Raw genomic sequence first — 27551 nt, forward strand, 5'->3', positions numbered from 1 at the left:
TTTCCTTTATCAATTCATTTCGGTGTGCCTCTTGAAATTCATTATTATTCGTCGTGAATTCATACACGTGCATTCAATTTTGTGTTTTCTATTTTTCTTGTTTGAGTTCTAGATGCGTTTCTTCAAATGCACTTCTGAGGTTTTCTCTTATCATGAACTTTTCTTGTCGATTCATCCTTGCGAATGATTCAGGAACTTTCAGTACTTAATTTACATTATAATTAAGGTGTTAACTGTGTAACTATTTTAAGTAATTATTTTCGATTATGAAGCTGCCTCTAAAGTACCAATGTCTCATCGTTGCAATCATTCTAAGTCTGACCTCGCTCTCTCATCAAATCAATGAACTCACCAATGATGTCCGAACCAACGGAGGTAGGTACTCATTATTATCCTTTACTTCAGTGAATATACTTTATCCTTGCAGAAGTATGTTGAATAAAACTGCGTGATATTATTTCAAATTTAGAATATATTTTTTTTAATCGAAGGCTAACGGGAAGGCACATTGTTGCTTTGAACGTTCTTGTCTGGCTGTCATTATATAACCCCTATACCTATTAGCCCTTATCAGGAAAAATTCGTTATCTTTGTAATAAAGTCAAATGTCTCTCTCTCCTGACCTTCACTCTTTTCAATACTTTCTGAATTTGACTTTAACAGTATCAAAACGAGTTTGCTATTTTGATAGAGGCTTATCAGACCCAATTTAAAATGTTTATATTCTGTTATCAGCCTCATTAAGACAAAAAAAATAATGATGTTGCTATTTGATGAAATATTGCAACAGTAATTGCTAATGACAGAGTAGTTGTAATGACAGAGATCTGTCATTCATGAATGAATATTGTGATGCTGAGTCCAGTCATATTTAGCGCAAAATTGCTGACACTCTCTAAAATTATCTTTACTCTGATTACATGTGTATTTACTAGCCTATGACAGGTACCTTATGCGTTTGCTTGATCCTAAATTGTTTCAAACCAATGAATTGCACAAGAGTGCATTTGCTGATGTGTAGGTCAGTAATGAGTCTAAAATTTAGCAGTTTCCCATTTGTACATTTTATTCATTTACTTATTTGTTGGCCTCCTGTGGTTGTAGCGCTGGCCCTATGCCCAAAGAGTCCCGGGTTCGATTCCCGGTGAGGTGACCTGTGTTTGATGGTCTCAGGCAATGGTCACCTGGGGCTAGAATTATAAGCGTGGGATAAGCTAACAGGCAACTTGAAATTGGTAAAAAAACAAAACAAAAAAAATGTAGATATCTATGTTTTCTATAGAAAAGAAATCAAATTACTGGACCAGAATTTAATTTGAATTGGACTGACGTTTTACTATGCTCAGAAACTATGTCCATTGCCTTTAGCACCAACAGTAGTAGTTCTCCTATGGCGTTAAGTACAACTGTTCCATGTTGGGTGAAAATTATTACTTATTTTTAATTTTTGTAAACACAAATTGCTGCTGCAAAAAAAATAGACGGATCAATCCACATCTTGTCTCCAATCGAAAGCCAATATTCTTAACTACTTCATCAAGTTCCGTATGTAAAATGCGCCTCCCAATTAGGTATTGGCACCAAAGGTGCCATCTCCATTAGCTTCATTAGTGGCATCTATAATACTGTCCCAGCTCAAATTTCTGATGTACTCCTATTCATTTTCAGCTCTATCAATTATTATGGCTCCTAAAAATCAGTTTATTCTCTCGAATAGATTTTGAAATATTAAAATGAAGTTAGAACATCAATCCTGGTTATTTCAATGATTTTAGGACAGTAAGTAACAGTGACATTGTATTGTGGAACTGTATTAATATCAATTTCTTCTCTTGTTTCAGAGGACTTTTTCTTCGATTTGAAAGGAAGTGAACCAAATGAACTTTATGAGATTCAAACCATTCTTGCCCCTTTCAAAAATTACACAATCCTAATCATCAACATTCCCTCCAACTTCGGGTTTGTAATTAGCCAAGTTCATGCCCATATTCATGAAGTCACATTAGCTTTCACCTCAAGTGTCGATCGAGAAAATTACAGCGTTAAAGGAACCAATGTTGGCCTTGCCGAATCTAATTCAGGGAAACTTGGATCAGCAACTTTCGAGCTTTCCAACCCCAATCCGATGAAGGTGGCTGCCATGCTCAACGTAGTTGGATATTCCAAGACCAGTGAGTACTTATATTCCACATTTAAGGAATTACAAATTCTTTTTATTTGCACAACTTGGTGGTCACAGTAGAATTTTAAAGTCATGCATTAGATGTTAAAGGCATGAAAGATTTTTTATACACTGAGCAATGTCAAATGAGCCAAGTTTCACATCTCTTAACAGAGCAGATGAAAAGAAAAAATAAAGACACCTGTATTACAGCAAGATAATACATTTTTGTCAGTAGAGTCTGGATGCAAGCATTTTATAGAGGCAAAATCATGAATTAAATTCAGTTTGAAGAAGGAATAAAACCTAAGAAGGCTTTAAAAAATTTAGATTAAATTCATCTTAAATTCTGAGGTTTTAGAAGTGTTGAATATTATGAGTACAAAACTCAAAAAATTTCTCTTGTAGGTACCTGAAACAAAAGATTTCATGTAGTACCCATCTCCAATACAGTGGGTTCATTTTTTGTACGCCTCTGTGTATTTCTAATTCAAGTTAACAGTTAAAATTTTTTATTAGAGTGGAAAGTATTGAGGAAAAAAGCTGAGAAACTTTTAAAAAAAGATAGGAGGATTTTCATTTCTTATTCATCTTCATTTTATCTTGTAACCTAAGCATTAATGCATCATTTTTTATTGAATCTATAAAAATTTGAAGGATAAATTAGGCTTGTAGTGCAGCATGTGTAGATGAATGCATGATATAGCCTTTTTGTGTTGTATTTGTGTTGACCCAGGAATGTGGATGTTCATAATTACTAATGTTGTTCCGGAGAATTTGAAGTGAAACTAATCTATGGATTTTCCTACAAGCTGTATTTCTATGCTTCCTTTAAATTAGCGAAACTGCATGCTTCGCTCTCCCCCTTGTCCGATTGAATTTGCAAGTAAAGCATAAGTTAGTGTTTTTGTGCAAATAGATTTTTTATTAATTTATTTATTTTTGAAGGAAGGTGGAGTTAAAAGGTACAAAAACCTCCATACTGGTATGATGTGACTCTTCAGGGGCAGTGAGGGAGGCAAGAGTTTTCAAGGCAATTTTAAGTCCTTAAGTAAAACCCCTTTTCAATTTTAGGCATGGCATGATTTTTGCTTCAAATTCCTAAATATTTACCCCCCAAAAGCCTCTGAGTAATACTTCATAAAAAACGGTAGTATACCTTTATAAATTTTTTAGACTATAGGCACTCGTTATTTCTTTTTATCTTTTTTTATTATTCATTTTTTTTTAAATAATTATTTTTCGAAGCCGTTTGTTTACTGTAAAAATTAGAAACTTTTTAAGTGATAAATCGTACCAAAATACTACAACCTAATGTGCTATGAATGTCCTGTCTGCTCACAGACGTCCAGAGAACTTGCGCTTGAACCGTAAGTTTTTCCTTCAATTCATAAGATAGGCCACACATTCAACTCGGTGATCTTAGCGGTGATTCCTCAGTTGAGAGCATGAGACCTATCGTTGGTCAAGACGAGTTGGATTCAAAGTCTGATGTGTTAGTGTCGGACGGTATTGAACAAACTTTTGCATTGAATCGTATGTAAAATTAAAGTTAGTGCAATAAAACGGTCAACCGGCAAAAACCAGCCGCCTTTAATTTAATTTTGCATTTAATCTCGGAAAATAGCATTCACCATTTTTCATATTTTTCTGCAATCTCATGAAATATTTCACATGGATTTTCAAGATTTTATTTTTTATGAAAAATTGCAACCTTGGAAAGGGTCAGAAGGAGCATATCTACGTATTCAGTCAAACGTCTGCATGATGCTGATGCATGTAATGGAGAATTTGCACACAAAAATTGTATCGCTTCCTTTGAAAGTGTCAATGAGCTAAGTTCGCAGTTCATAATTTTTTCTGACATGGGAAATTGCAGGAAAATAGATTTAAAAGTGAGAAAATGTGCCGCCTTATGACGTCATCTGGCGGCATTTTCCATTTAAACACATGTATTTTAGCAGATTACGTTATTTTGTCTTATTTTCTCCAAGAATGGTTATGTTGCATGTGTGAGGAATTTGCGATTTGACTGTTGATTCTTATGTAAAAGTTCGCGAGAAACACGATGGTGCCACTGGTTTTCTCTGAAATCAACTCCCAAGCTCAAAAAAAGCTTTCAAATTGTGACCAAAATGGAGGGGATATCCCACGCTATCCTGAGAGTCCACCTCTACATCAAAACAAACTCTCCATGCAAAGATAGGGAGCAAATACATATACATTAACAGGGCTGCCACTTTATATGGGGACTGTAAAACTGAAAACGCGGCATCACTGCTAATGTATCTGCTCCCTATATTTGCATGGAGAGTTCGTCTAGATATAGAGGTGGACTCTCAGGATAGCTTGGGATATCCCCTCCATTTTGGCCTCAACTTGAGAGCTTTTTTTGAGCTTGGGAGTTGATTTCAGAGAAAACCAGTGGCACCATCGGGTTTCTCGCGAACTTTTACATAAAAATCGACAGTCAAATCGCAAATTCCTCATACAAGCAGCATCTCCATTGCTCAATTTAGAAACCAATAATTAAGGATATCCTCGCACTCAGTTTTTCTGGCAGGATTATTTTAATGACGAAAGTCATAAAATTTAAGACACCTGCATATCCTCTATTCTGTTTTTTCTTTCAGCTCCAGTGCCTGGCGGGTGCAACATGGTGTTCAACGTGGAGGTGGCTCCTTACCTGCAACTGAACTACACGGACACGATGATCGAAGTGGCGAGTCAGCCGGCCATGTCGAGCATCAAGAGCAACGATTGCAACCGCAACTCCCTCGTCTACGAGATCTACCACCTCTACCAACCCGAGCGGGATTTCACCGCCGCCTCCTACTTCGCCTTCTTGAAAACGATGATGACGGTGGACAGTATTCGAGCCAATGGTCGCAGGGTAAGTCCCAACAATCATATAAATCGACAACGATTGGCTATTGGGAACTAAAATTGAGATGTTGCATGTGTGAGGGATTTGCGATTTGACCAATGATTCTTATGTAAAAGTTCGCGAGAAACACGATGGTGCCACTGCTTTTCTCTGAAATCATCTCCCAAGCTCAAAAAAAGCTCTCAAGTTGAGGCCAAAATGGAGGGGATATCCTACCCTACCCTGAGAGTCCACCTCTACATCAAGACAAACTCTTCATGCAAAGATGCGGAGCAAATACATTAGCAGAATTGCCGTGATTTCAGTTTTGGAGTCCCCAAATAAAGTGGCAACAGCCTCAACTTGAGAGCTTTTTTTGAGCTTGGGAGTTGATTTCAGAGAAAACCAGTGGCACCTTCGTGTTTCTCGCGAACTTTTACAGAAGAATCAATGTTCAAATCGCAAATCTCTCACACATGCAACATCTCCATTTCCGGTCCATATAGATGTATTTCTATAAGACGGAACTAAGCGCCATAGGGGGAGGAAGGGAGAGGGGGCTTGGATTAGCGGGGGTTGCTGAATGCGATGCTCGTTCCGTCCTATTTTCGCAATGTTTTTCCATGGCGTTTAGTTCCATTTGACAGAACGCGCTATCCAGGATTCTAAAATCCTCAAAAAGAACTCAATTTGGCGCTTAGCTCCTATAAATAAATAAATAATTAAAGAAAAAAAGTGGAAATTTCGTTCGAAGGTCAGGGAAAGTCAAATAATTATAAAATGTGGGAGTCAGGGAAATACAAAAGTAATCAGGTAAAAGTCAGAGAATTTGAAGATGATGAAATTATGGCAACCCTATTCTTGGGACAGACACTTCGAGTTTGAGACAGGGACTCGGCATGTAAGAATTGCCGCAGTCAGAGATTATCGGAATTACGGGATAATTCTAGAGTAAATGGTGGAAAAGTCGGGGGACACTTGTGAAACCACCTTTATGTGTTTGCCCTGTAGAATGAGTTTAAAGCTTTTGATTACAAATTGGACGTATTTATGCTAAAAGGAACTATGTTGGACGTAAACCCTATGCACATTGTTCCTTTTAGCATTAATACGTCAAATTTTGCGTGAAAACGGGTTTAATCGGCGTGATTCACAGTCACACTCTACTCCAGCTTAATCAATGATGTAGCCAAAGGAAACAACTCTATTTCTTTTTTTTTTTTGAAAGGACGAATGTGTTATCAGTAGAGAAGTGACAACGTTCGAATTTTTATACGGCGTTTTTCCTTGGCACGGTAGAAACCGCCTCCAATGGGCCTGTTGCAAACTTTTGCTAGAGCAAAAATAAGAGTTGTTTCTTATAGATAATGCCTCAAAAATCACGATGAGCGCATCGGCAAAGTCTGAAATGCACTCATAACTTCACAGTCTGCGTAAGAAATTTGCGGTTTTTTGAGCTTCCCGCTTCAAAAACGATACTACGGCACAGGTGAACATTCTGTAAGAGGAGTCGTTCCATCGTCGGCAATAATCATCATGGCCGACGCCAATCCGCCAAAACACGTTTGATGGGACGAGATAACACCTGAACTGGATTAGACCAGGTAACAATCGGTGTGTTAACGTTAATATTTTCCACGCCCGAATTGATTGACCTTGAACTCTCCTCGAATTACGCGCGGAACTGCGCGCAAGCGTCGGCCATGATCAATATCGCCGACGATGGAGCGACTCCTCTAACAAAATGTTCACCTGTGCCGTAGTATCGTTTTTGAAGCGGGAAGCTTAAAAAAACGCAAATTTCTTACGCAGATTGTGAAGTTATGAGTGCATTTCAGACTTTGCCGATGCGCTCATCGTGATTTTTGAGGCATTATCTACAAGAAACAACTCTAATTTTTGCTCTAGCAAAAGTTTGCAACAGGCCCATTATAACTAGCCCACGTCCACATGACGCGATGTTGACTCTAGCGCCTTGATGCAACTATTCGTGTCTAACGGATGACCAAATTGCATAAACGAAAATCTGAAGGCGTTTCGGTCTAGCTTGCCGCAACCTTGATGTACCCAGTTGAATTTATGAACACTTTGAAGTGGTTGCGCAATACTGAACTCGAGTAGATCTACCTCCAGCGTAGAGAACACCTATTTACGTTACTTTGAGGTCTATTTCGTGGGATCAAACGTTGCGTCCAATAAAATTGTCGGATTGAACTGCTGAGAATGAAAGCGTCAAATTGTAAATTGAGTATCCACTCTGTGACTCCTCAAATGTCAGGGAATTGTGTCAAAATGTGTCATGGACTTCGGACACGAATTCTAAATTCCAATAAACGCAGGTTTTTTTTAGATGAATGAGATATTTCAATAGACAAACTTAGGAAATGCCGATTTTCCACCCACACTGGAAAAAAAAACACATCGGATCTAGAGTCCAGACTCTTAAAAACATCGCCAAGAAAAAATACTCTTGTTGTACTACTCAATGTTTTCAAGAGTCTGGACTCCAGAACCAATGTGTTTTTTTTTTTTTTCCAGTGATGAGGCACAGTTTGAAAGTTTCTTTGTCTATCGTATTCTACGTAAAACTTCGCAGGACAAAGGACCCTACAACAAAACGGCCAAATCGGCCTAAACACGGAATGGAGAATTTGCACGCAATTTTTTTATTGCTTCATCTGAAAGTGCCTAATGAGCTGAGTTCGCAATATTTTTCATAATTTTTTTCTGACATGGGAAATTGGAGAAAAATTGATTTAAAAGTGAGAAAATGTGCCGCCTTGTGACGTCATCTGGCGGCATTTCCCATTTAAACACATGTATTTTAGCAGAATCGGTTATTTTGTCATATCTCCTCTAATAATTGCTCAATTTATGAACCAAGGGTATCTTCGTGTTCAGTTCACTCAGAGGATTCCGCTTAAACAGGAAATTCATCAAATTTCAGGACCCTTGCAAATTCTCCATTGTACGATTTTCTCAGGGATGATAGAGGGTCTTCCCAGACACTCAAAACTGGTCATATTTTTTGCCTAACCCCCAGGGAAAAGGGGGGGATGGGGGGTCAAAGTCAAAACCTTTAAAGTAGCATGACTTCTCAACTGTTTGTCGACTTTGAGCTTCAAAACAAGTCTCAGTTATTCTTGAGGGGGCTATTTGAAATGCAGTTAAAAATTTTTGACGTTAATGTGGTGTACCTCGCCGAAGGCTCATTGTGTAAAATTAAAAAATTCTGATTAAACTATCTTCATTGAATGATTCACATTAAGAATGACCTACAGAAGCATAAAAACACAAAAACTTGCAACCTGCAGGCAATCCGGGGCGCGCAGGTGACCTTGAGGCTCGGAACATACAAGGTTCCCGCGCGCCGCGTCAACTTTGAAGACTCATAACTCCGCTTCTAATCGTTTCCCCAAAATCATCTTGGGCTTGTTTTAAAGCTTAAACGCTCTACTTTCATTTGAAATTGTTTTTGTTTTAATATGTGCGAACCGAACAACCGAAAATCTCAAAAAACGAAAATTTACGAAAGGGGGACCTTGTAAAATGACCCAAAAGTGGGTCAAATTTTAAAATTTTATAAATTTCATTCATACATTCTGAAAGCTCTCACTTTTCTGGAAATTTTGACACCAAGATCATTTTCCTACGACAAACCGTTGAGAAGTTATGCTACTTTAAAGGTTTTGACTTTGACCCCCATCCCCCCCTTTTCCCTGGGGGTTAGGCAAAAAATATGACCAGTTTTGAGTGTCTGGGAAGACCCTCTATCATCCCTGAGAAAATCGTACGATTCCGTGTTTAGGCCGATTTGGCCGTTTTGTTGTAGGGTCCTTTCTATTGTGGTGCTTGTCCTTAATACTGTGTGATGGTCCCCAGAAAGCGGTTGAATGTAACCTCGAATGCAAGCAAATGTGCCTTTAACTTTATTCGCAGCAACACGTCTAGCTCTGACTCTCCAATACAACTCATTCGCATTCGTATCTCTCGCGCGCGTCAACGCAACTAGCGTCTACGAACGCTAGTTGCGCCTTCAATTTCGGTGAATGGCAACAAGACTAGTACCATGACTGTGCACATGTGCCGTGTGCCGTGCAACTGAACTGAACGGAAAGTTCCAAACTGAAGTGTTTAGAAAATGGAGCTGCGGGTATTGCCAATGTGGAAAATTTTATTGAATCATTCCTCAGTTTTTCGTGAAATTTCGACAGTTATCCAAATGACATATGAATCGTTCAAATAATAAGGAACCAGTGGCGTGGCGTGCTTTGCGATATATCGATAGATCTGTCCTTTAAACCTGTGGAAAAGGATCGATAAACAGGGTGTTCACAACAAACACCTCAATGAACGATTTCTTTACCACAGCTTCAAATGGGGAAACATCGATTAATTATCGATCATTCACGCCTCGCCATTGATCTGTAGGCAGGAACTAATCGAACTTACTTCATTTTAGAAAAAAAAATCGGGATTAGTAGTTCCAAATTGAAAACTGTAGTCTAATTGTCAAAACTATTTGAAGATTGAGAAAAGTTTCGAAAACATGAGATACTTCTCAATCCGTGAAAATCCATTAACGCGGCTTTTAATCGAACGCGCCTTCAATTTGAGTGACACTCTACGCATTGCCGCGGAGTTAGTTTAGATGCATGACCCAACCGAACGCAACTACAATCGACTCGGCTCATCACAACGAGGAATAAAATATGCAGCCGTCCCATTCTAAATTTCAAAATTATATCTGGTCATGGGACATAAGTCGTTTTTAAACTTGGTCGGATATATTGTTCTTAATTGCAAAATACAGTCTAATAGTCAACACTATTTTAAGAGTGAGGAAAGTTTCAAAAACATGAGATTATTTTCAATCAGAGCGCCGCTCCGTGAAAATTCATTTACGCGGCTTTCAATCGATCGCGCCTTCAATTTGAGTGATACTCTACGCACTGCCACGGAGTTAGTTTAGATGCATGACCCAACCGAACCCAACTAGAATCGACTCGGCTCATCACGTCGAGGAATAAAATATGCAGCCGTCTCATTTTGGATTTCAAAATTATATCTGGTCATAGGACATAAGTCGTTTTTAAAATTGGTCGGATACATTGTTCTTAATTGCAAAATACAGTCTAATAATCAACTTTATTTTAAGAGTGAGGAAAGTTTCAAAAACGTGAGATTATTTTCACCCAGAGCGCCGTGAAAATCCATCACAGCGGCTGTCAATCGAACGCGCCTTCAATTTGAGTGATACTCTACGCATTGCTGCGGAGTTAGTTTAGATGCATGACCTAACCGAACCCAACTAGAATCGACTCATTGTCAGATCATCACAACGAGGAATAAAATATGCAGCCGTCTCAATTTGGATTTCAAAAGTATATCCAGTCATGGGACATAAGTCGATATTCATTTATGGAACTCTGGAGAGTTACTTTCTTTTCCCTCAGGAAATCCCGGGGAAGCGGGGGAAAACTTTGATTTCTCACCATGGAATGAGCTCCTAAAAATCAGGGGATGAGCTTGGTCAATTCCAGGCACCATGATTAAAACCTGGTAAGTCAGGAGATTTTGCTCCGAGTCAGGGAAATTCTCAGGGTCGCGGCTCAACTGCCGAAACCTCTATTACACACGGGCACTGCTCGTCGAGGTTGCCAAATTTTCGGAAATTTACGCCGCTAAAAGAGTACCGTCCAGAATTGAATCCCCGATTTGTCCCGTAGTTCAACTTGAAGAGATCCGAATATTAACTCTTTTCTGATTTTGATTAGTTTTTTTCTGCCTTTTCTAATTTGTCTAATTCAGGCATAAAATAATTTAAAATATTTTTAGACATCATATAAACTGTCTTATTCAGGTTTTTTACAAGTTTCAAAATCACTTGTACAATTTTGGTGCCTGAAAGTTTGCGGTTTGATCTGCCATTTAAACCTATGGAAAAGGATCGATAAACAGGGTGTTCCGCAACAAACACCTTAATAATCGATTCTTCACCATAGCTTCAAATGGAGAAATATTGATAATCCATCATTCACGCCACGCCACTATAAGAAACCGACGAATTTTACTTTAACCGCACAGTTCGTAGTTTCCCTAATGGTACGGAACTCCATTCCAAGGTTGCAAATTCACTCAAATTTTGATTTACAGCAAGAATATGATCGTGTAATTTCTACCTAAAATTCTCCTGGTTGTAGCGTGCGTAATCAGATGAATGTGTAATTTCAGTTTAAAATGTGTAACAGTTTCCCTTATAGAAGTATAATATGATACCAAGAAAAGTACCTCGGTTACAAGGACCTCTCTTCATTCGGCACATTGAAGTTTTCGGCCGGACAAACTTAACTTTGGTTCAGATAACCATAATCTTCGTTTAAGTATACGAGTTCTATTATACCGAACAAAAACTTCCGTTACCTGAACTGATATTAGGCTTTCTGACCGAAAAGCTTGGTTATCTGGACTGAAAACGTGAATGCTATGTATGAAATTAGGTTTTCCCCGTGTAGGGAGGTGTCTTTGAAAAATAGTAACGCCTTCAATTTCAGTGGAAGGCAATATGACTAGGGCTAGAGTACCTGTTCAAGGAGAGTTCGGACATGCACGTCGGTAATTTTGGGGGTAAAAAATGGAGCTTTTGGGGTTCAAAAAGGCAGCCAACCTATGAATTCATATTATCCGGACAATTCAATGGGTCAATTGCGCTGGTAACAGAATCGTGTTTTGATGTTTGATTCTTGTGGATTAGCCAAAAATAATAAGAACTGTCCAAATCGAAAACACAGGAAAATGCGGAAACAAGGCTAAAATACAAGATACAAAGGCAGGACGTTTCTGTACCTTACGACACCATTATCAACTGCTAAAATAGAATTAAAAATAAAAAGGAAATTTAAATAAAAACCAGCAAACGGCGTTACATGGTGAAATTGGTACTGAAATGAGACTACAGTGATAACAGAATAAGATCCGTCCAAACAGCAACTTTCTACGTTGAATATTAACCGAGATATCGCGTCTTAAAAGAGTAGATTTATGACGTCATCCACCGCGGTAGTACATACCATGTTATGCACTACCGCGGTGGATGACTTCAAAACCCCGAATCTTCAAAGGACAATACCTCGATTAATATTCAACGTAGAAAGTTGTTGTTTGGATAGATTTTCTTATTTTTAGCTAATCCACAAGAGTCAAACATCAAAACACGATTCTGTTACCAGCGCAACTGGCCCATTGTCCGATTTATCATTACAATTGTTACAACCCGTCAAATGTAAAGCAAGTATTTGACTTAGTTTTTGCATAAGTTTACTTCTTTTTGCGGAAGAACTCTCATTTATGAACATTCTTGGCCATCCTGGTCTAATATTGGAATTAGAAGATTGATAGTGACATTTTTTTAGTCAGAAGTTTGGCTGCCCTTCTGGGCCATAAGAGCTCCATTTATCGATATGTCCGTACTTTTCCTATACAGGCACTCTGCCGTTCCAAGGAAGAACGCCGTATGAATATTCGAGAGTTGCCAAATTTCCTGCGATAAAATGTCTATTTTTGAGGAAAGTTATGAATATTTTTCTTTTAAATTTTCAGAATCTTTAGGTGAAATTGCGAACAAAATTATCTGAAAAATTGAGAAGGAAATATTCGTACGTTTACTAGGAAATTCGCGTTTTATCAAAGGAAATTTGGCAACGCCTGAAGGTTCATACGGCGTTTTCCCTTAGCTCGGTAGCACACTCTAGTGCGATCCGGAGATCTGATCGGCCAGACTTTATAATCACCTCGAGACTCCACGCGCTTGTGCATGTTGTTCAGTAACAAGGTGTATCAGTGTGGAAAAAGCCGAGTCAACATTTTATGGAAACATCTCTCGATTATTTAGATTAATTCATTAGAAATTAACTTTGATACCTTCTCCATCGGCCTCCGTGGCGCAATTGGCTAGCGCGTTCGGCTGTTAACCGAAAGGTTGGTGGTTCGAGCCCACCCGGGGGCGCAATATTTTGCATACCTTGGTAAATAGGCAGTGCGTAGGTGGTTAAATGGAATTTCTCTCAGGGTTTCCCCGGGTTACTCTCCCCATACCGGCACTCTAAGAGGCTGTTTAAGAGACGTAAGGCACTTGGGGGGGGGGGGGGAGTCCGAGCTTTTCTTGCGGAGCCTTACGAGGGGGGGGGGGGGGGGAGGTTTCAAGCCGAGTCTTACGTAAGCTTTCTGCTGTAAAAAAGGCTATTTTTTTAAAAATCAAACAAAAAATTAAAAACAAACGTTATCGGCCTTGTGACCTGCGAAACCCTGCCGTTTCAAAACATCCCTACAAGTCCCCGAAAGTCCCCAATTTTGGTTTTTTATAACTGGTAAACACCCTGAAAATTAAATTTCAATTATTTGCTTCTTTTTTTGCCGATTTTAATCAAAATACCTTTACTTACAGAAGCCTTAAATTTATTCCAGCTATTTTATCAGGCTTTCTTCGTTTTTTTTTTTTGAAAAATGGGGGGAGGGGGTCCCGGCCAACTTACGTAATTCAAAAGGGGAGATCAGAGATTTCTTACAGGTGTCTATAGAGGTGGAGAGGGGGGGGGTCAAATAGTTGGCCAAAATGCCTTACGTAATTTTGGAATGGCCCCCTAACCAGCGCCCGTGACCGTACATTTTCTTTTGCGTTTCAGTGTTTTGGATTCGTGTTTCAGGTTTTACCGCCGCTGATCGGGACCAACCAGAAGAAGCGGTACAGCGCGTACCCCGGAACTGGCTCCGTTTACGCCGTCGTCGTGTCCGAGACGCAAATGGGCGTCACGAAATCGGCCGCCTACGTGCCCACCCACACCTACGCCTGCAGCACGATCCGCACGAGTGGCTCCTGCAATGTCCTCAGTAAGTTCAGTTAAAGTAAAGGATTGAATCGTGGTTTTCGATGTAATTCGGAATATGGCATGATTGGGCGCCCTAGTCTGACGGGATCAGACCGTACTCCGAACATACACTATTAAAAATTTTGGAGTTAAAGTCTGTGCCGGAATCTATAGCGCCAGGGGCGGACTGGCCATGGGAGCAGGGAGGCGATCGTCTCCTAGCAATTTGCCGCGGGGGTCCCAAAGGGGGCCCCCACGGCCATTTTTTTTCGAGTCATCGTTTTTTCCCTGTAATGTTGTAATTATCCAATAATTTCAGTCAGTACAAGGCCCCAAAGTCCTTGAAAATTTGTCCCTAAGAGACCTAAAAGTTCGCCCAAAGTTTATAATACAGAAGATACAGGGAAATCTGGTGGGCTCCTGGGGCCCCAGAGGTGATGAAGGGGCCCCCGAAGATCCTGAGTATGGGTTGTTTAAGAAGTTCAAATGCTCTTGTATTTGACTCCAAAAATGCTTAAAATTGCGTTTAAAAGTGTGAAATTTTTAAAATTGTACGTACTATTGTTCTTGTTGTCATCCTTTCAATTTTGTGCGGCCCTTTTCAAAAAATTTCCGGTGGTTTAATTTTTCAGTGTTCTTTCTTAATTTTTTTTCAGACACTACTTTGACTAAGACAGTGGCTGCAACAATCTTCTGCATAGGACTGCTCCTGTGCCTGCATGGCCATGTGGCGCCCAACTTGGAAATGTACCTTATCTCTTCCCTGCTCTTTGGCGTTCTCTCTGCGTACCGTTCTCATGACGCAGGTATCAATCATTTTTCAGCCCGATTATGGTATTAGAATTACATCCTTGCGAAAGAGTTCGGATTTTAGTCCATTTTTACGACCATCAAATATGATGTGATAAAAGATTTTATACCTATAATTAATAAGATTTTATACCTTATAATTCAATGGACTGTTATCTTGCGCTGGCACTCAGACACATCTTATGTTGTCCAACAAAATTAGCACCCAGTAAAATTCTTCATTTGAGATGTATATTAAAATTAGTTTATTGTTTGATTTGACTCGAGCGAACTATGGTTCTTCGTGAGCGGGAAAAATGAATTGACTTACGATAATAACGTTATTTTTGCCCTTACAAGTTAAAAATGGAAAATTTCAACGCATACAGCGTATTCTACACGTATACTTTCGATTATTTTTTTTCCTCATCGTTATGATATTTACACCAAAAAAATGAATACAAATTGCATTTTTCATTAAATTACTTCCCTGTAAGTAAATTTGTAAGTGTTGATTTATTACTGCAGACCTTAAATAGTATGAAATAAATTCCTCAATTTCTTTAATCACCAATATTTATTCAATATATTTCTTATTATCTATTCAAATATATTTAAGTGCAGCACTTAAATATTATTAAAAGCATGTGTTATGGCACTCCAGTATGAAAATATTCATGCAGCTATATTCTGATTTTTACGTGCGGTAGCAGAAAATCGCATCTCTGTTGAAACGACTCGCTCGGCAAACCGTCAATATTACTGTAATAATGTAATATTACTGTATATTCTGACGTGCTAAGGAAGAACGCCGCATGAACCTTTGAGAGTTGCCAAATTTCCTCGAGTAAGACATGTACTTTTGAAGAAAGTTTATCGTATTTTTCCGTGAAATTTTCAGATATTTTAGACTAAATTGCGTACCAAATAGTCTGAAATTTTTAGAACAAGATTTTCACAATGTACTCAGTAATTTCGGAGGAAACTTGGCAACGTCTGAAGGCCCATACGGAGTTTTTCCTTAGCACGGCAGTATTCTTGTCAATATTACCTACTTTCTCTCCTATTTTTTGTTTCTCTCTCTAATTTTTCTCCTCCTTTTCCCGCTCATAGTTAGTGTGGTGAAGCCTCTGGCAAGCGGACTTGGATTGGGGCTGATCTGGCTCTTGATTTGGTCTTGTTGCTGCTCGTCCTATATCTCACGGTTCTCGACGTATGTTGCTGGCGGAGCCGTCCTCACTTCCATTGCCTTCTTTGCTGGACTCGGTAAGCTTCGACTCTGCTAAATGACCATAAACTTTTTGTGGGGGACAAGGGGAGTCTGCGGACCAATGAAAAATATCATCCCACCAAGGAGATTCTGTGGGACTCCTCCAGCTCCAGAGGAGAGCTCAGGGAAGTTTTTCTGTCTCCAAGAGGGAGTCCCGGGTCTCTCAGAAAATGTGAGTCTTTTCGGGAGCAATTTTCAGGAGATATGTAATTTGGCAACCTGAATTTCGGTGCTTCGGCTCAGCTGTTGCTCATTGTTGACACTTTGAACAACACAAGGTACGGAAGGAATATTGCTCGATTAAGAAATTTGCCAAAATCTTCGTAGTGTGCGTGGATTATTGTTTTCTTGTTAGTCAGGAATTCAAACTTCCCGCAACCAATGTAAACAAATACAGCCTCTACTAAACTATCTCTTCTTCTCTCTTACCAATGATTACTGGGTATACATATTATTCTATCTCTTCTTGCATTAATATCTAAGTTACGAGTTGATTTCAGTAATTTTCGTTGCGCGAATCGTGTTTTGCATAAAATTCTGGTTAGAAAACATGTATCAGAATGCCTAGACTCTTACTTACTTTGTTTATTGGTCCATTCAAAGAAGATAACAACGCCTTGATGCAACTATTCGTGCTCTAAGGATGTCCGTGGTGCATACACACAAAAGTGAAGGCGCTTCGGGCCTTCACTCCTCTCCTTAGAGCTACTCGTTCTTTTTCTCCGTGATGCATACACACAAAAGTGAAGGCGCTTCGGGCCTCTACCCCTCTCTTTACCGCTACTCATTTCTCTTTCAGCTGACGTTCAACCGTTGGAAAATGACACGAATTTCTGGCTACTGTTCTGGAGTCTGACTTTGTTGATTATCGTGATCTTCCACTCCGGACACCACAAGGCTTGCATCCTAGGTTGCAGCATTGTAGGAGCGTACATGACCATCATCCCAATCGACCATTACATCGGATCCAACCTCAAGTATGCCTTCATCAACATCATCCGGCGAGCGACTGTGGAGAATTTCGACACGGCCACCATCGACCCTCCGTATCAGTTCAGAGGTAAGGTTATCCCGTTGACCGCGAGTTCTCTGGTCTCTGAGGATCCTCTGAGAATCCTCTGAGTTGGAGAGTATGGATTCGATCGACATGAATCGATCGACAAGGGTGATTCGATCGACAGTGGTGAATCGATCGAAAAACTCGTGAATCGACCAATCCGTGAATCGATTGACAAACTCGTGGGTCAATCGACAAACCCGTGAATCGATCGAATCACGTCGATCGATTCACGTCAATCGAATCATGTCGATCGAATCATGTCGATCGGTTCACGTCGATCGAATCATGTCGATCGATTCACGACAATCGAATCATGTCGATCGATTCACGTCCACCGATTCACGTCAATCGAATCACGTCCACCGATTCACGTCGATGGATTCATGTTCTTATTTTTCGCACACCTACACCCACGCACATAAAAGAAGTGGTGGAGTATGCTTGAAATGACGTAATTTTTAGGAGAGGGGAGTCTGGTGGTAAGTTACATGTAGGTGACAAAGGGGGAGGGAGGGATCAAGAAGTCGCGAATATGGGTGACGCAATTTATGAACGGCTCCTGATGCTTATCCGCTATCAGTTCCCTGGTAAAAATTGGCAGGAGAATCTGTGTTCCAAAATACCATAGACCTACGGCCGACTGTAAGATTTCCAATAGCTTCTATAGCCGGCTACACAATTTCGTATAGCCTTTTATAGCCAATGGCGACTAAGCAACTCACAGCCAGGCGATAAAGTGTATGCTAAATGTCACTAATTAGTATTTTGATTTATTTTGCGAGGAAAGCTCCGTACTCTTGATGGATGCCTGCCATTCCTAATATATTAGAGCGCCTTCAGTTTCGTATGATACTGTACAATACCTCTGGTGTGAAATAGTTTCTTCAAGCGCCGTAGCACGCTGCGGTGCGGCAGGCGGGCAGCCAGCGCGAAACGTGTATTGGCGCCTACAAACCTAACAGGGATACTTCACGCGTTGCGCAATGCGTGAAGTATCCCTGTTAGGTTTGTAGGCGCCAGTGCGTCGCCGCTCCGCTTTGTGTTAGGCTCTAATATTCAATCTAACGGAGTCAGCGTTATTCAACTCATGATTTTGAAATGTTTGCACATCCTGTATGGATTATTCTCGTTTTAATTGATGAAAAAAAATATGTATTAAAGGAAAATATAACGTGTGTTTTGTAAATATTAAGGTGTTTCCGCATCAAACTTAATGATTTCCTAAGCACACGAATTTCTACACAATTTCTTATAGCCTTTTATAATCGATGGCGAAAAAGCAACAGCCAGGCGATAAAGTGTAAAGCACGGCTATAGGAACTATAGCCCGGCTGCATAATTTTTTAATCGTCTCGCATAGCCCCGGCCGTATGATTTTCTCCGCATTCTACAGCCAGCTATATGATTTTCTGTAGCCTTCTTTAGCCGGCTATAAGAATTCCTATGGTATTTTGAAACGCAGCTCTTATCGCCAATTTTTACCAGGGTTTGAATCAAATGATCTTTTACTCTTTGCCTCTCGAGGAGTAGTGACTGTAGCGTTGCTGGCCCTATGACCGAGAGATTTCGGGTTCGATTCTCGGCCTGGTGATGTGAGTCAATGGTTTCAGACAATCACCTGTAGCTGGACCATTAAGCGTGCGATTAGCCCTGTGTGCTGCTTGCAAATTGATAAAACAAAAAACAAAAAAAGGTAAACCTACATGCACAGTAGTCGTTCTTACAGCGCTCTTCGGCGCTCTGCGACGCCTAACCGGCACAGTACCCGGTCCTCCCACAACCCATCAAGGAGTTGGCTTTCCCCAATTTCATTTAAAACCCCTGTCGCCACCATTCACGTGGAGTCTCCCTCGTCCCCCCCCCCCCCCAGGAGGAGCCTAATCAAGCACCTTATTTGGCAGCCTCTCGTCCGTCGTACTGTTAAAACGACCGTGCCAAATAAGCTGTTTAGTCGTGACATCGAGCAAGATTCAAATGATTTTTCACTCTTGAAAAATTAATTCTTAAAAAATTGGACGCTTCTCGTGGAAGAAGTTATCACCGCGTTATTCCATCCATACATATCGACGGTGTAAGTCGGCAATCACATAACTCGTTTGCGGTGTCTAAAAATCTCCGCCTCTCTGTTATTTTTTTAAAGGAGAACAAATTGACATCATTCCTTGAAGTTTTTGCAGAATTTTCTTCACACAAAGAAGAAAAATCACCGCAGTATTAAAGAATTGCCGTTGAGTAGTTTTCCGTTTAAAAAATAAAGTATAACAGCAAGTCTGCGACGTCGCAAACCGAGTTATGTGATTGCCGACTTACTCCGTCGATATATGTTAATCATTTTATTTAAAACTCCCTGTTGCCACCCTTTCACTGGACCTCCCCTTTGTCTCCTCCCAGGAGGAGCCTAATCAAGCATCTAATTTGGCAGCTTCTCTTCCGCCCTCCTGTTAATATGACCGTACCAGACAAGCTTTATGGTTATGACATCGAATACGATTCAAATGATTTTTTTACTCTTGAAAAATTAATTCTCAAGAATTTGAACGCTTCTCTCGTGGAAGAAGAAGTTATCACCGCGTTATTCCATCCTTACATACATGGTAATCATTTCATTCAAAACTCCCTGTTGCCACCCTTTCACTGGACCTCCCCCTTGTCTCCTCCCAGGAGGAGCCTAATCTAGCATCTCATTTGGCAGCTTCTCTTCCGTCCTCCTGTTAATATGACCGTACCAGACAAGCTTTATGGTCATGACATCGAATACGATTCAAATGATTTTTTACTCTTGAAAAGTTAATTTTCCAAAAATTGAACGCTTCTCTCGTGGAAGAAGAAGTTATCACCGCGTTATTCCATCCTTACATACATGGTAATCATTTCATTCAAAACTCCCTGTTGCCACCCTTTCACTGGACCTCCCCTTTGTCTCCTCCCAGGAGGAGCCTAATCAAGCATCTAATTTGGCAGCTGCTCTTCCGCCCTCCTGTTAATATGACCGTACCAGACAAGCTTTATGGTCATGACATCGAATACGATTCAAATGATTTTTTTACTCTGAAAAGTTAATTTTCAAAAAATTGAACGCTTCTCTCGTGGAAGAAGAAGTTATCACCGCGTTATTCCATCCTTACATACATGGTAATCATTTCATTCAAAACTCCCTGTTGCCACCCTTTCACTGGACCTCCCCTTTGTCTCCTCCCAGGAGGAGCCTAATCAAGCATCTTATTTAGCAGCCTCTCTTCCGTCATCCATTAATATGACCGTACCAGACAAGCTTTTTGGTCATGGCATCGAATATGATTCACATAATTTTTTACTCTTGAAAAATTAATTTTAAGAAAAATTGGACGCTTCTCTCGTGGAAGAAGAAGTTATCACCGCGTTATTTATCCTTGTAGATATGGTAATGACGGCGCTGTTCTTGCTGCTAGTGATGATCGGTTTCAACTACCAACACTTCAAGTTGAAGAAGCGTCCCGAGTACAGACAGATGTTCCCGCACGTCTTCCACGGCTACGACTACTTCGAGCAGCCGTACAACGAGCACACGCCGGTCCTCCCATCCGCGGATGATCCTCCCATCACCCCGGGTCAGTACCCTTGGTGGTTCGACGCCACCACCCCTGGCAGTGACTCCGTCTTCACGTCCCCCCACACGCCGCACCCTCAGGGTCAGGCCCCCGCAACCCAGCGCCACAACCTCGGAGCCCAGCTTCTACATCCAGAACCCTCAGCAACGCTCAGGTATATATTCTAGATATATACCTGATATATATTCTAGGTAAATATTTCTAGATTAGAAAAAAAACAAAGGTACACAGGCAGCCCAAAACGGAAAAAGTAAAAGCAAAACAAGGGAACAGTGGAAACACGGCTAAAATACATAAAAATACACGAGACGTTTCGGTGTCTCACGACACCATCATCAACCGCTAAAAAACAAAAATAAAAAAAGAAATTAAAATAAGAAGAGTCTATTGACTGCAGTCTTTCATCACCATGTAACGCTGTGCTAGTCTCTTCGATTTTAATTTGTTTTTTTTTTTTTTGTACTTTCTTAACGGTTGATAATGGTGTCGTGAGACACCGAAACGTCCCGTGTATTTTTCATGTATTTTAGCCTTGTTTCCACTGTTCCCTTGTTTTGCTTTTACTATTGCTAGATTACCGAGTTTCCTACAGCCTGGTATTTAGTGCAAATGCCAGCCGGCTGATTATTGATATTCACAGACAAAGCTATAGACAAAGAAGACGAAAGGGGTATGGAGGGCTCCTGTTGGAGGAAGCGGGTGGTTGGAATGGACAAAGGAGGTAGGTAATAGACTAACTGGATTGCATTTTGCAAAAAGGAACCACTAGCATTGCAATGATGCTAAGATTGTGCAACTTCATCCTTTGCAATAAAATTGCGGAAATTGTGAAAAACTATGAAATTTAGATGGTAATTTTTGTTTTAAATTTACAGTTTTTAGCGAGTAAAATAAAAACTATTAAGGGATAATCGGGTTTTTCCTCCAAGACAAAAGAAGTTGCACAATCTTAGGGACATTGCAATGCTAGTGGTTCCTTTTTGCAAAATGCAATCCAACTAACGGCAACGCATGAGAGTCCCAATAGTTAGTCTATCATTTTCTCCCTTAGTTTTTAGGAACCACCCATTTCAGCCAGCAGGATCGCTCCATACTCCCTACGCCCTCTTTGTCTATAGCTTTGTCTGTCAATTTCAATAATCAGCCCGCAGGTGCGTACAATGTGCTCGATTGCACGATTTGTGGATCGCGGGTAGACGGTGTGGTGCAAGTCGGCAATCACATAACTCGGTTTGCGACGTCGCAGACTTCCTGTCATACTTTATTTTTTAAACGGAAAACTATTCAACGGCAATTCTTTAAAACTGCCATGATTTTTCTTCACTGTGCGAAGAAAATTGTGCAAAAATTTCAAGGAATGATGTCAATTAGTTCTCCTTTAAAAAAATAACATCGAGGCGGAGATTTTCAGACACCGCAAACGAGTTATGTGATTGCTGACTTGCACCGTCGATATGATTGTTACACCGCCGTGCTAAGGAAGAACGCCGTATGAACCTTCAGACGTTGCCACATTTCCATCAATATAAACCTAATTTACCGGGAAAATCGTGAATTTTTTTCTTCAATTTATTCAGGCAATTTTGCTCGCAATTTCGTCCAAAATTCCTGAAAATTTCAAGGTAACATACGTATAATCGTTCCCAGAAATATATATGTTATCCGCGGCAATTTGGCAACTCTCGAATGTTCATACGGCGCGGCGTTCCTCCTCAGCACGGCAGTACAGTAGATGGCTCGAAAATCAGGGTGAACGCATCACAAAAGTCTGAACTGCACCCCTAATGGACCACTAGACAAGGTACGAATTTTAGCACTCTGATACATGTTTCTTAACCAAAATTTTACGTAGAACACGATGCGCACAACGAAAATTACCGAAATCAACTCCTTAAAAAGATATTTAACGATTCTTAGTGTGTGAATTCAAATCACCCGCTCATGAAAACTCAATGCTCTACGTGACTCACATCGCGCGCTAAACGTTATCATGACAGTCTCTGCGATATAAAAATCTGGCAACCTCGATCTTGACGCTTTGGCTCAGTTATAGCAAATTACTGATAGCTTGAACAACACATGGTGGGAAATGAACATTGCTCGATTGAGAAGCTTGCTGAAACCGTTGTAGTGCGCGATTTGACTCACGTAGAGCTTTGAGTTTCTTGTGAGCGGGCAGTTCAAACTCCTCGTAACCAATGTGAAATAAAAACGTTAATATCTTCGTTAGGAGTTGATTTCGGTCATTTTCGTTGCGCGAATCGTGTTCTACGTGAAATTCTGGTCAAGAAACATGTATTAGAATGCTTAAATTCGTACCTTGTCTATTGGTCCATTTTTTTTAACTCTCCGCCTCAAAAACGTCACTACGACACGCGTGAACATTTCGTAAGAAGTGTCGTTCCATCAAACTCTTGCGCTCTAAGATACTATGCAATATTTACCATTGCTGACGCTCCGGCTAGCAAATCGTGAGGAAGCACCATGGTTTTTACCAACGCTAGGAAAATGCAAGTATAAACACGCCGATTCATAAAATCCCGTCTCGTTTTCTGTCGGGTTGGCGTCAGCCATGTTGAATATTGCACGAGTCAAGATCTCTAAAGCTTTGAAACCCCCTGCATTATCGCGACACTCATCCCTCCTTTCTCCCTCCATTGCATTCCAGATTCATCCCTGCAACAATTCGCGGCAACCCCCTCTTACGCCAGCAACCGGTTCCAAGACAACCAATCGACCAGGAAACCATGCAGAAAGGAACAGAACCAACAACACCAAACGTCCACCATGTTGCACCGGGTGCTTCCCACCACGGACCTCGCGCTCTGGTTCATGAGCCACCCTTAAGTCAACCAGGAGGTCATGTCGGAGGTCACCCAAGTCAACCTCAAGGTCATGACCAGGTCACGTATCCTCGCCTGCCCATCGACGATGAGGCTCCACCACCCTCTTATGAAAGCATACAGAAAGAATGAACAGCCTCTTATAGTACCGTCTGATCGTCGCTTCGCAAGGTGGTTTGTGTTATCTTAAGACGTGACAGCATTGCCTTTGGTTCCTTGATTAAGTTTGTACACTGCCGTGCTAAGGAAAAACGCCGTATGAGCCTCCAGGTGTTGCCAATTTTCTTTCGTTAAAAACCGCTTTCACTGAGAAAATTCTGAAAAGTCTTCCAATTTTTCCAACGATTTTGTTCGACATTTAATCGATAATATTTGAAATTTTCAAGGATGTATAGACCACGTTCAGCAGAAAGGGACCAAGTCACGTCAGCTATTGCCAAATTCAATTGGGCAATTTAGTTTTTTACATGAATACGGTTGTGCGGATTTTTGTGCAAATTTCTGTGAATTTTCTGCATTGTTTGAAGCAAATTTCATAAAATTTTCAAGAAATTTCGCACAAACGTTCTCTTGTAAAAAATAAATAAATTAATAGGCACTTTAATTTTGGCAACAGCTGATGCTGCTTGGTTCATTTCTGCTATTTGGGTCTAAATACACATGAATCGGGAAAATTCGAGGGAAATTTGGCAACGTCTAAAGGCTCATAACGTCGTTTTTCCCTAGACGAGCAGTACATGTAGATCGTATTTCATACATTCCAAGTGTTAAAATGTCGGTGAGAAGATGACCGAAACGTTGTGTACTTAGTAAAAATTAAAAGTTGGATCGACTAACATCACATTTATTATGGGTGGGTCAGACCTCATGTCGACTGCAGCTAAATGTTAAGATCCAGTTATCGTTTTGAACTTATTAAAACTTCAAAGTTTCGGACACTCAATAAAATTCTGGAAGTCCTCGTCAACAGAAATCAGCCTTCTTTTCAAAAAACAGAATCGGAACCTTCTTGATGGGTTCGTTTAAATATGTTTTTTAAATTGTTTCTTTGTTTACGATTCTTTTATTTGACTCCTTTGAAGGGCTCTGAACTTTGTCGTAGGACAATTTTGTTAATTTTTGTGCCTTGTTTATGTGTGTTTGTAATTTTGTTTTGCCCGGAAATTTATATTCATTACAGAATGCAAAAAAGAACACGAGTGTATTGACATGAAAGTGCCCTGTAACAGAAACTATCCGCTGGGCAGTACGCAGAGTTTTTTCGGTGACCAAATCTCCATCAGTGCAGATCAGCGGCATCGTAGATGGATCAGAATTTCGATTCCACTTGCGATAATCGATTTTCCTTTTCTTAATTATATATCGTCCATGCTCACTACCTCTCAGCAGTACAAGAACAGTAAAAATCTACTGCAATTTTAATCGTACTGTTCATATATTTTTTGCACTTTCTATTCATCTGTGCCGTTTTAAAATCATGTTCCATGACAAACGCCAGCGGGATTTTTATGTGTTATATACAGCGTAATGAATAAGCGAATTAGTGCCTTTGCGCCTATATTTTTACTTTAGATTTTTACTAAAAAAAAAGAGGCCGTTGACTGTATTTAAAATGCTCCTACGTTAAATCATTCCCTCTCTCTGTAAGAAATGCTCTTTTAGTGTCTACCTCACTTTACTTCCAAACGTGAGAAGTGAATTTTTTTTCTTCTAATAATTGTATCGTTTTCTCTTCTCTCTAAAATACATTGTTCTAGCAATTTTTCAGTTCATATACTTTCATTTCGATGTTTCATTCATCTGATGAAGTTGGAATATTTTGTAATTATAAATTAGAAGAGGTTTGAATTTTCAGAACCCCGCTTGTTTTTGCTGACTGAGTATTAATAAGAGGTGAAGTAACATTCGTGACTAGCCCCAGTGAAATTACTCAAGAATTTCATTCAATCCCGTATCGTTCAGAACTCATACATCAATATGATTGATTCAAACTCAGCTTTCTATAACTATCATTGGTTTTTTGAATCCTTGGGCTTCTGCTAGTTTCACTAAATGGGAAGATGAAGGAATCATACTCCATTAACCGAAGTGCTATATTTATATTCTAAGAAATACCTGATTATTTTTGAAACTGCTTATTTTGACCTCATTAAAGTCGCGAAAAATGTCGTGCCTTAACATTAGTTTTGCTCTTCCTGGGTGTAAGCATTGGCGGATCCAGCAAATTGGCAACATTGTTTTTCTCCATTTAAACCCACGGAAATGTATCGATTCATGAAGGGGCCCGTAGGTTTAAACGGAGGGAATCCGGTGTTGCCAAATTGCTGGATCCGCCTCTGGGTGTAAGCATCACGACTTTGTTTTTAAGTTTTGATTGTTTAAATATAATAATTCCTTGCGTGGGACTGTTGACGTGCATTTAATTATAATCTTTTTTTTTATTCACAAGGAAAAGCAGTGGATCATTTGTAAAATATTATGTAAGCTAGGATTATAAGGAAACAAACAAAAAATACTTTTAAACTGTCCAATTTTTTTTTTCAATACGATAGTTGTTTGTTATGTTTGTTGTAAAAATGTTGAAAGTCTTGAAACGCTACTTCTCGCTCCAAAACATGAGGCACTGTGAATTATTGCTCTTGATACCTATTCTAAATCAAATTCAGTGGGTGTCTCGTAAATGGTGAGTATGGTGTGAGCAATGTGCAATAAAATTTGTGGCGAATAAAAGCGCACGAAGACTCCTTCTTGTTTCAGACTGGATTTACGATCAAAACCACGATCAATTTGCTGTTCCTCCACTTGTGCGCATATTTGTAGCTGTGAATTACAAATTTCACAAATTGTTCGTCCTATAATCGTAAACATTCGCAATGAAAGAGGTGAAAAAATTGTTACCCACTTTTCCAAAGTATTGTTTTCCCCTTGTAATTATTTGTCTTATTGTGTTATTCCTTCACTTTTATAAGCGAATAAAAGTAATTATTTTTCTAAGGTAATTTCTGTATTTATTCATTTAAGGGCGATTCTTCTCTAAATGTATGTTGAGGGAGCTGCTGTTTCACAAGGGTTCAATTTTAATTCTTTCTAGTTTTTTTTTTTTTTTTTTATTTAATTTTGTAATTACACATATTGAATTACAACTTATATTACTAGACCTTACGAGTCTTTACAAATTTTCCTTTAAGCCTAATATAATAAAAAAGAAATAAACACCGCTTTATGGATTAAATTAATGAGAATGAAAATGAAGGATGAACAAATGAGATAGAAGTAAAATCCTGTAAAAAGCGGGAGAAAAAACTAACTGATATTAACTATAATTATTCCTAGAACTAGATTCTAGAGAATTTTTCTACTAACTATGCTTTCGCCCTGTCAGTCGACTAAGACTGGTAAGGGCCAGAGGCACGAGCCTAACACCGACGGAAATGAGCTGTGCTCAACTCATGTGGTTTGCGTCTTTTTAACCTCCGGGTCTCGGAGCCCCAATCCAAAAGCGCTATTGCTTCGGGATTGGGGTGACCGCCCAGTCTCTCTTCATATCTATTGTACATACGTGAGATGTACATGTCCATCTCTTCGATCCCGAGCTCATCTCTAATATCGATGTTACGCTCGTACCACCTGGCCCCTGCCATTTGTCTGAGTATTTTATTTTGAATTGTCTCAATAATTTTGAGATTGGAACTGGCGGCACACGCCCAAATCTGGCAGCCGTATACCCAGATTGGCCTTAACATTGATTTATAAAGTAAAACTTTATTTTTTAGCTTTAATTTAGATCGCTTTCCGAGAAGCCATAGCATCTGTCTGTGCTTTAAGTCAATTTGCTTTTTCTTATTTAGAATATGCTCCTTCCATTTTAACTTACAGTCCATGGTAAGGCCGAGGTAAGGAGCCTTTTTGCGCATGGGGAATAGCAATTTTATTTAGGATCACAGGGACATAAAACATATGGTCTTAAGGTAAAGACCACGTTAACTGATTTGGTGGCGTTAAGCGCCGTGCGATCGCGCTCAGTCCAATCCTGGATGTCGTCCAGGCACTCTTGGATGTTAGTGACTGTCTCCTCATATGTGGGCGCGGAGGACGCAACGGCCGTGTCGTC

The 27551-nt window shown here is 39.9% G+C and overlaps 1 protein-coding gene and 1 non-coding gene across 3 annotated transcripts; both read left to right on the forward strand.

The window, feature by feature from the left end:
• LOC109044705 (transmembrane 7 superfamily member 3) lies at window positions 1-26439 on the forward strand. 2 transcript variants are annotated; one of them, XM_019062540.2, is made up of 9 exons: window positions 1-375; window positions 1842-2171; window positions 4795-5054; window positions 13730-13913; window positions 14548-14697; window positions 15794-15946; window positions 16750-17010; window positions 20406-20788; window positions 23266-23403. In XM_019062540.2, exons 1-8 carry the CDS (start codon window positions 267-269, stop codon window positions 20762-20764), a joined length of 1806 nt encoding a protein of 601 aa, XP_018918085.2. In that variant the 5' UTR covers window positions 1-266; the 3' UTR covers window positions 20765-20788; window positions 23266-23403. The 2 variants fall into 2 exon arrangements, with proteins under 2 accessions (XP_018918085.2, XP_018918084.2); XM_019062539.2 differs by having other exon boundaries at window positions 2-375; window positions 20406-20751; window positions 23266-26439.
• Window positions 12959-13032, forward strand: TRNAN-GUU (transfer RNA asparagine (anticodon GUU)). The gene has a single exon. It is a non-coding gene; the product is annotated as a tRNA-Asn (tRNA).
• Window positions 26440-27551: the final 1112 nt, after the last annotated feature.

This window comes from Bemisia tabaci, chromosome 10 (genome assembly GCF_918797505.1).
Source record: "Bemisia tabaci chromosome 10, PGI_BMITA_v3".
Taxonomy (NCBI): Eukaryota; Metazoa; Arthropoda; class Insecta; order Hemiptera; family Aleyrodidae; genus Bemisia; species Bemisia tabaci.